Source organism: Hoplias malabaricus, chromosome 1, assembly GCF_029633855.1.
Source record: "Hoplias malabaricus isolate fHopMal1 chromosome 1, fHopMal1.hap1, whole genome shotgun sequence".
In the NCBI taxonomy this organism is placed as follows: domain Eukaryota; kingdom Metazoa; phylum Chordata; class Actinopteri; order Characiformes; family Erythrinidae; genus Hoplias; species Hoplias malabaricus.
In genome coordinates this window covers 42,018,180-42,028,544 of record NC_089800.1, presented here as the reverse complement: position 1 = coordinate 42,028,544, position 10,365 = coordinate 42,018,180, and the positions used below count along the sequence as shown (strand labels likewise).

General features: G+C 38.9%; 1 protein-coding gene across 1 annotated transcript; it reads right to left on the bottom strand.

The window, feature by feature from the left end:
- Positions 1-636: 636 nt before the first annotated feature.
- Positions 637-10,365, bottom strand: ankk1 (ankyrin repeat and kinase domain containing 1). Its single transcript, XM_066684835.1, has 8 exons — positions 10,166-10,365; positions 9,562-9,841; positions 8,374-8,525; positions 7,805-7,854; positions 7,526-7,681; positions 5,117-5,238; positions 4,048-4,078; positions 637-3,941 (listed from the first exon to the last, which is right to left on the bottom strand). Exons 1-8 carry the CDS (start codon positions 10,363-10,365, stop codon positions 2,680-2,682), a joined length of 2,253 nt encoding a protein of 750 aa, XP_066540932.1. The 3' UTR covers positions 637-2,679.

Below are 10,365 nucleotides of genomic sequence, written 5' to 3'. Positions count from 1 at the left end.
CTCTCTATCTCTCTCTCTCTCTCTCTCTCACTCTCTCTCTCAGTATTTCATACATGGGACAAGCCTGATCTTACAATAATGTACAATAGTACTCAGTACCCTATCGATTGCTGCTGCTTATGAGAGCTTCTCTGATTGGCTGCAAAGCTCAAAAACCCATAAAGTGGATCAGCAGGTTTTCTCATGCATGAGAACCACTGAGCAATCTGTGTTCATAATTTTCATTTTTACTTCATAATTGTGTAGTTTTGATACAAGTGCTGTGCTTCTGATCCAACCAAGGCTGTTCATATGAAAACAGAAGTGGAAAAATAATTAATGATCCAGCAAAGCAATTATACAGTTATGTGTTTAACTAATCTAATAATGATGTACCTCTTAGGCGCACACTGTCTAATTAAGCACATCCCCATGGAGCACCAGTCAAAAGTTTGGATGCACCACTGAGGTTTTCTGTTTAATTTGCTGTTATTTCTTTTACTGCACTCTTTTCTACTTACACATAGTATTGAAGATGCCCAAATAACAAGCAAGACACATTGCAGAGATGAACATGTTGTAAACAAAACAAAATTTCCAAGTGACAGTTCAGGGAAACATAGCTTAGTACAGGGATTTCTAACCATTATAGTCATATGGTACAGGGCTTTAAGAACTACCAATTACACCATGGGGAATTAGCAGGATGACCACTGAACAGAACGGTTAAAAATATTATTATTATTATTATTATTACTACTATTTTAAAAGTGCCTTGAGAAAATGGTGATTATCTTTGATAGCTTTATATACTCCTTTAATTCTCAAGTATGTCTAAACCTTTGACTAGAATTGTACACACACACACACACACACACACACACAGACACACACACACACACACACACATGTGCACACTACAATACTTGAGGGATTTTCTTTCAGTTGTACAAATTTCAGTTTTAAAGTTTAGTCGCATTTTCTATTGTAATCTCATCAATTATCTGTTACTGCTTATAGTAATGGACATTAAGACATACACAGTTTAGTTTATACGTTTTTGTGTATGCAACAAATGCGCTAAAGTAAGAAAGGCAGAGCTAAAAGGTGAGTGAATTTAATTTGCACAAAATGTACCCTTACACAGTAAATAGTGCTTTTCAAAAGATTACAGCATTAAACACAGATACCAGGTCATTACATAGGCTGTTTATACAGATCTTCAGGGGTTTGATATAAAGCAAAAATAGTCAAGTGTAGAGCACCATTGAGCAGCAGGAAGAATGCTGTCACACCAGCTCTGAGCTCTCTGTTCTGGAAGTGGTTTAAGGGATTGGAATTCCATGAATGGATTTCATTCCTTTACGATGAGATTATCTGTGTGGACATATTAAGACGTGTTGCTTCCTGTCAGTGGCTTACATAATTACGAGGCCTCAAAAAGAGCTCCGAACACATAACAAAGGCAACGAATGGAGTCCAGCTGAATATGTCATTCATTCACTGTGGAGAAGTGCACCCCACCCCCACCCCACCCCAGGCTAGCTGTATCTAAGCTGGGCTTTACGTTTTCATTCAGTGAGCCATCACATTATGAAAATGTCCCTGTGCAAAATCAATACAGCTATATTAACAAAAAATAGAAAAATAAATCACAATAGAGACATGAGGAGCAGGCTATGAACGGACAGGATCAATATGATAAATCAATGCACGGTGCCTTCCTCTGCTCTAAAGTTGTGTCATTACATGTGCTTTATTATGAATGTTTCACTTAAGCCCTGTCCACGCATGCACATTTAGCTGGGTACTGTTACACAACAACCATAAAGCATGTTTTTTTTTTTATTTCATTTTATGCTAATTACACTGGAACTTATAGTCAAAATCAGAGTAGTGGGGCCTGGGAGCTAGTGAATCACCAGAGGTTGTGTGACACTACAGCTTGCAGAGCTGAACACTTTTGATTTAGCTGACCAGGTGGGTTTGTTAGATATCTAGAGTTAGAGTTAGATCTCCCCAAGATTAGAGAGAAGCAGAAAAAAAATCTGTGTTTGCGCTGAAGCAAAACAGCATGGCTGTCTAAGCAAATAAACCTTGTGACACACTTGTTTTCACAGAGGTTTCATGTTTGTATGATAGAAGTGGCATGAGTTTGTTTATTTGGTGCATGATTTTGAAGTGCCTCTATTAATTAATTGCTGCCACACGGCTTCATGATCCTGGGGTTGTGGGTTTAAACCTCACCTTGGGTCACTGTCTGGGTTTCCTCCAGGTGCTTTGGATTCTGGCCACAATAATAATAAAATAAAAATAAAAAAATTTGGTAGATGGAATTGGCTTTTCAAATTTGTCCATAGGAGTGAGTGTATGAGTGAGTGACTAAGTGATGGACTGGCACCTTGTCTGTGTTGTGGTCCTGCCTTCCTCACAGTTATTCCACAAAGGCTCTGGACCCTTCAGGACCCTGAACTGATTGAAGCCGTTACAGAAAATGAATGAATGAATGATTCAGAAATTAACAGCTGCTGTCAATTCATGCTTAGGATGATTTCTTCTGTCTATTATAACTTTCATGGCACTTTCATATAAATCATTGCATGACAGTAAATTACTGTTTGAGAGCTGCGTGTCTGAAAGACACAAACCCAGAACATCTCCTCGATGTTAAGTGTGTATATATATAAGGACTGTAGTCTTCTAGCTGTTCAGTAATTTCATGATCTCTTCGTTGTTGTTCTGCTCAGCCAAGGCTATAGCTGTGCATCCTTTAGAGTTCACTATGTAGCTGTTTGCATAATTCATGAGCAGGGCTTTGATGATAGGGATGCTGCTGGTCTGTATGGCTAGGTGAAGTGGAGAGTCCTGGCTGCTGTTTTGGGCATTGACCTGGGCGTTCTTGGCTATTAGCTGCAGTACACTGGGAAACATGGCTTTGTTACAGGCCAGGTGAAGCGGAGTCCAGCCACTGTCTTCACTTAAGTTGGGGTTGGCACCGGCATTCAGCAACACGGTCACCACCTCCTCTTGTCTGTGGTGGCAGGCCAGGTGCAACGGTGTCCAGCCACCTTCTCCACGTGCATCCAGTGAGCCTTTATGCTCCTCCAGTACCAGCACTGTCTCTGGGTGACCCTTCAAAGCAGCCAGGTGCATTGGGGTCCACTTCTGATGGGTTCTAACATTAGGATCTGCTCCATTATTCAACAAGAGCCTGCAGATACCAGTGCATCCTTTAAGAGCAGCCAAATGCAAGGCACTGTGGTTATGTCCATTGATGATATTCACGTCTGCACCGCTGGTAACTAGGAGCCGAGCCACTCTGATGTGACCCTCCTGAGCAGCCAGGTGTAAAGCAGTGGCCTGCTCGGTGTCTGTAATATTTGGGTCAGCTCTTTTCCCAATCAGGAGTCTGGCAATGTTCAGGTAATTGTATGCACATGCTATATGAAGTGCAGTTCGTCCATTTAGATTCTCTTGATCATTGATGCTGTTGAAGCGCGGCAGCAAATGTCGTACAACACTCTCATGACCATTCTGAGTGGCCAGGTGAAGAGGTGTCCACCCATCCTTGTCTTTGGCATCAGCTGTGGCCTTGTTGTTCAGCAGCAGACGAACAGCACGGTCATCTCCTCCCTGCACTGCAAAATGTAGTGGGCTCCACAGGTCCTTGTCGCCAAGGTTGACGTCTGCCCCGTGGTGAATGAGCAGGGAGCAAATGTCATAGAACTTGTGCAGCAATGCAACAATGAGTGGTGTGTAGCCTTTAAGGCTTTGACAGTTCACTGCAGCCCCCAAACTCAACACCATCCTAACGCTCTCAATGTCACCACTAGTGGCGGCATAGTGCAGCAGAGAGTTGTTGTCCCTGAAGAGCATGGACACGTGTTCTTTTCTCAAGGTGTTCTTGAAGGACCCAAAATCCTTCTTTACCAAGTAAGACTGAATGCCTTGGTTTGAACTTTCTGTTAAGGAACATGGAACAATAAAAATACAGAAAATCTGTGTTTATAATCCGAAGACATTTGTGGAGCTTTCATCAATAATCAGTGTTACATTGCAAAAACCAACCTGAATGTCTGTCAGGTGGATCGTTGGTGCCCTGCAAAAGCAAAAAGGTACAGAGAGAGCTTTCAGAACACAAGAAACAAAGAAAGTCAAAAGTTACACAACAGCAGTTTCAGCAGATAAAGTTAAGAACGTAAAACTGAAAGTTGTAGTAGATGCTAAACTGCCACCACTTATTGGTTTTATAGTAGTAGTCGTGAAGTTTGGTTTTGGCACTTTTCCACTGCATGGTACCTACTCTGCTCTGCTGAACTTGGCTGAACGGCATAATTAGTCCCTTCTCACTTGTGGTTCCAGTGAGCCAAGTAGAGACTAAACATTTATGTGTAAAACCAGCACAAACAATCAGTTTGTAAAGTCTCCAAGGTACAGTAGTGATCATATTCGTTTTTATCCAATTCTCAAAGACTGCTTGTAAAATTACGCTGTGGTTTTTGAGGTTCAAATGCTCCTGGGACTGGTGGGGAAAAAAGAGTCTGGCGAGAGCTGCAACAGTACCACAAGAAGTGAAAAAAGACTGATCTATCTGAATTCAAGCTTGGTGCTCTGTTCAATCCCAATAAAACAAAATACAACACGCAAATACTGTTTTTGCGGAGAGTGAGCCAGTTAACAATAATTTGTAGAGTCGAGTCGAGTAGCTCAGCACCAGGTGTCTGGAAGGTGTTAACACTCCTAGTAAAAATGAAATGTAAAAAAGCCATTTTATATCTCTCAGGATAAGGCAGAATTCATCCTCATCATCTTGTCTACCATAAAATGCCATGAAGGAGAAACAAAAAGGCCTGAAGAACACTATCACTTCATCAGATAATACAGCTATGGATGAGAGTCCTGAAGTCAAAAATCTGACCTCAAATTATAAAGTAATATCTGTTGAAGGTCATTCTCTGTCTGTCCTCCAGGAGAAACTCAAAAAAAAGTTGATGAAAAAATAAAATGATGACCTGACAAACCAAAAGCGGGAAAACGGATGGTATAGCAAGAGGGATTTCAAACACCCGAGCTTAGACTGAGCTCCTGTAACTCCCTCAACTGCTGACAATGTGTTGCATGACCAAACTTCACTTACTCTCCTGGTCCAGATGGACAGGGTTGATCTGGATTTAATCAAACTCCCATTTTCCTCACTGCCCCGAATCATGTCTGGGATTTTCATGACATCGCTTAGAGCCTCCGTCATCCACACAGTTTCTGTTGGGGGAGGGGGTGATAAGGAATGGGAAATAGATCCAGCAGAGTATAACAACCACAGGATGAGTCAGCTTGTTCAGAGTTCAATATATTGAGGTTCAATATACACAATTCTCCTTTACTGCTGAGGTTACTGGCGAACAGTCTGGGTCATTCTGTTGACTCCCTACCACATCCATTACAACGAACTATGCCGCAGGCCCCAAGTGTCTCATAGCCTAGAGTGTCTTAATCAAATGTGCTTAGCATGTGTGTGGGGTGGTGGAGGTGTGGTGGTGAAATGTAATGTAGAAGACAGCCATGTTAATCACAATCCATTCTTTTATTGCAATCTGATGCTTGAGTTTAATCACATTCCACTCATTATACACCACTGCACTGAAATTAGCAGAATTATTCAACTATTTCAATGCATGAATGCAAATGCCAATGATTGATATTCATTGACCCAGCTGTGAAATCAAATAACTGTAATGAACTCTCTTAATAAAATGTAATTAGACACTTTACTAAAAAGGTGCCCTGCTCAGGATGTAAACAAAACGGAATGCTGATAAACCTTGGTGTGATAAAGCTTTTGCTCATGGCAAATGAATGTCATAAGGAAGCTTCAAAATCCTACAGAATGCTAAAGACTGCTTTGAAGGGGATTTTTCTGCAGAATTAAATCAGATGTAAACCAGGTCATTTAATGTGGATTGATGTGAATTTCTCTGTTCTCTCTAGAGAAGCATGTGAAAACATAATTGTTCACAGTAGGGGTGATGGGAACCAGATTTCTTATGTGTATAAAATCTTACATTTTCCCCCTCTCATACTGTGCTTAAACAAAATGGTTAGAAATATTTCACCAGTCAGTCAAATTATGGGAGAGACATATTTGCAGGATATTTTTAGACAAAATTGGGTCCCTATTGATTTCTGTTCCTAATAACCATTTAATTACACTTTAACAACACAAAAGTAACTACTTAATAACAGTAACTACTGGTTGGAGACATTGCTATATATGGATTACAGTAATACAGCTTCTGTACATGCCCATTTTCCTACATAAGATTTCATGCATTACATTTAATTATATAGTTATTATCAAGGCAAATTCATGTAATTACATTAAAAAACAAAGCCAGTTTTGTATTTTCATAATCTCTAATTACAGCAACAGTGACAACTGCTTAACGTGTTGTTAGTGTTAAAGTACACACTTGTTAGAAATGTTTAATATTGTACATTTTTGAACCAAAATTGTTATTATTTTTTTAAACGTCAATTTATTTTACTGCTATCACCATTACATATACTCTGAGACCTGACTGAAAATGTAGGCCTTTTTTAACCTGGAAACAAACAATAGAAAATTGAATTATACTGAATTGAATCAAAAAAAGAAACCTATTCAGTCACTATTTAAATTTGCTGTGAATATTTGACATTCACATTGTAAAGGACTTGTAAAGCTGGCATTCAGAAACTTTTGTTTTGACTATTGTAAGGGGCTGATACAAGTATTAAACTAAAAAGGGGGTGGATACCAACCACTGGGGCATTAATGTACATTGTCAAAGATTCTAATTTCCCCTGAAAGTGTTAGGTGGATAAAAAAGGCTGATTTGTAGTAATAAGTTTGGCTTACTCTATTTATACAATTTACTGGTGTTCTCATACTTTTGGAATACATTGTTTGTAGGTCCAAATGGTTACACTGTACATTTTAGTAAGTAAAATGTTTAATTTTGTGTTATACACATTGTAATCCCTCCACTGTAAATAAAATCATAGTACTCAAAACATGTAATTCCTCAAATAATTCTCAGTGATTACTCTGGAGACCTAATTCTTTTAAAGTTCTTTAGAAGAACATGAAAGTGACAAAGAGAAAACGAGATGTTTCTGGCCCTGATTAAAGTAATATTGCTCTTGCTCTTAGCTGAGCTACGACTGTGTTCCTGTCTTTAGATCAGCTGCAAATAAACAAGTGTTATTAGGTCAGCAAATCTGAGCTCAATGTAAGAGACCGTCACTAAAACTCAGGAGGAGATACTTTACATTCCTGGACTCTTTTTCTCAGGAGAAATATCTGAGCAGCAGGAGACAAAAGGCAAGGTCTCCTTTGTCTCTTTGTTGTTAATTACTAGAAACTACAGAGACATGAAGGAGATCTCTTGCTTGATGTTGTTTCCTGCGAGTCTATAATAAATCACTTAATCTCTTGCCACTCTGAATAACCATTCACTTCAATGACCAAACTTTTGAATAATCATTTGAATAATCAGTGGAACTCTACCAGAGAAGGCAGGTCTTTGGCTGTAGTCTTGGAGCCAGCATTGCTGCATTAAATCAATCATGTCCTCACACTCCTGAGGCTTGTCATCAGGCATCTTCTCCACACTGGGCCGTTTGCCAGATGAAATCCTCATCAATATGTCAGTCATATTCATTCCTAGGTCGAAGAACAGAAGGTAGATGGTCTATTAAACTCCATAGCAGCCACAAAAGGTGTCTATATAGAAGCATGAGAATAATGAGAATGTACTTAAAAAGTAAATTAAAATGGAGATGTTACCGGAGTATGGTCGCTGCTGAGTTAAAATTTCCCACAACACAATAGAGTAGCTGTTTAGGGAAAGAACAGACCGTATCTTTAATGAGCTACAGCAGTTCCATTGGACTTTTAACTTCAGTGTAATTAAAAGAACAGTCCACAGACAGTTACTGAATGTGCAAACTTTGAAACTTGTGCAAGAACACATCCAAAGAAGTGTTTGAGTGTTTGATAAATGTCAGACAAACAGATATTATTATACCCACTATTTGAAAAGGAATTTGCTGGATTATGCTGGTCTTAAGCCATACTTTTTGTCTGATTGGACTATTTTGACACCAGCTATCCTTTTTTTGCCTAGAGATTATAACTACATTAATGAAATATTTGATTATATGGAACTGACTTTAGACTTAAGTCAGAAATATTATTAGGAAGGACTTGCACTGGTTGAGATTATTGATAGTGTTGGATTTGTTGAATGAGCTAAGGCTTTAACCTGGTTGTATAAACATACACTTTTGTACTATGCCATGTTTAAACCTGAACTTAAACCTGCCATGCCATGTTTAAACCTGCTTGAAACTCACCTATAAACATCATACTTTTCCGTAGGAGGCTCAGGGTTCTGGGAAAAGGTTTCTGGGGGGATGTAGCTCATGTTTCCCCGAACTGCCAAATCTTCAATGAACACCATCTTACTGGAATAGTCTTCCCATTTAATGAGGCCAAAATCTGAAATCTTACAAAAAGCAAAAGGAAATTAAATGATTTCAACATGTTGAAAAAATACCTCTAAATTTGGCTTAACTGAATTTTTCAAAAAGACACAGAAAGAAACAAACACATGGTCGTACCTAATTTTTTTTGCATTTTTCCCTCTTCCTCAAAGTTTAACTTGCTTCACAGAACATGCTACACCCCTAAAGATCTCAAAACACATTCTAGTAGTTCAGTGTTTCATCTGGGATGTAATTATATGTTTTCCTTCCCTTCCACATGTTTGGTTCTGCTCTTGATGACAGTTACAGAAACTTCAGAGAGATCATAATTGACCTAAAAGCTCTGGACCTACCTCACAGAGGAGATGACTGCTTATTCTAAGCATGTAAAGGTACTGAAACTAACAGCAGGTCTAGTAAATTAATACTTTTATTGACACTGATCAAGTACCATGTGATACAATGCCCTACTAAGCTCCAAAAAATAATCAATAATAAAATTATGAAAATTAACCTACAACATAGAAATGTAACGTAATAGGAGTGAATGTGTGTTCAGTCTTAAGTGTTTTTGTTTGAACAGTGACAATGTGGTCACATTTCTGAAAGTGCCAATTAGCCTTAATTATTGCTAACAAATGTATTATTCATAAGTGAAAGAACAGCAAGACACCAAATTCCTTGATATGGCTAAAAAGGTCCCTCCTCATAGTTCCTATCTGAAAAGATTCTCTGTATTTTAAAGAAACAGCCTTTTAACAAGATATTTATAAATCTGAAAGACTTTATCACTTTTCTGTCAGATTCCATACAATGCGCTACTAACAACATGAGGACATATGTTTAACTTGCACAAATCACCACAGCGATGCCAAACCAACAGAACAGGAGCAGCACAGGAGTAACTGCATTAGACTACTATCACAATGCATAATATTAAACCCCATTGTAAAGTGATGAATTTAATTTACTACGATTCAGTAGAATTTCTGCTAAAACCTGCACTTTTCAGGAGCCTATACTGGCGAGGGATTTTAACGTAAAATACTGCAGCACCTTGATGTGAAGGTGGTCATCAAGCAGGATATTGGCCAGCTTCAGGTTGAGATGAAGGAGAGGGGGCTCCATGCTGTGGAGGAAGTTCATGCCCATGGTCACCTCATGGATCATCTGGAATTTCTTGGGCCACATCAGAACGTGAGTCGTAATAAGATTGTCCAGTGAGCCTTTACCCATATACTCCATCACCACAGCACAGGGGTCTTTACACAGCCCATAAATGGAGATCAGGTATTTAAATTTGGTCCTCCCTATTTGGGCGACCTGTAACATGTTCCTACAAAGAGACAGATACAGCAGATTTCAGTAAGAATGTATTGATAATGCTTTATTAAGGTGGTGTATGGCTTACACAATACAATGACCGGCACAAGCTTTTATAGTTGCTCTGTAAAATCACATAAAATGCTTCAGAAAACATGAGTATATGAATATAAAGGAATGCCATACATTATATTTTATAAGCACAGCAATAATAAGCAATATTACCTATTTTTCAAACCCACATACAAGTAAATGTGCCTTAGATATGGATATAAACATTCAAGTATGGTACTACAGGGCTAAATCAAGATGCTGACATAAGACTAGACTGGCATACCTGTAATCACTGGTGTTGGAGAAAGTCTTGATGACACATTTCTCCCTCCACAGCTTGAGTTTACTTTTGTAGACTTGGCCAAAACTGCGCTCACTTATTTTATCCCAGTCTAGTTCAAATTCTTCCTTTTTAAAATAAGTCAATCTTTCCAGGCTTCCATAGCCAGGACTGTCCGCTTGCAAGGAGTTAGGTTCCGTCAT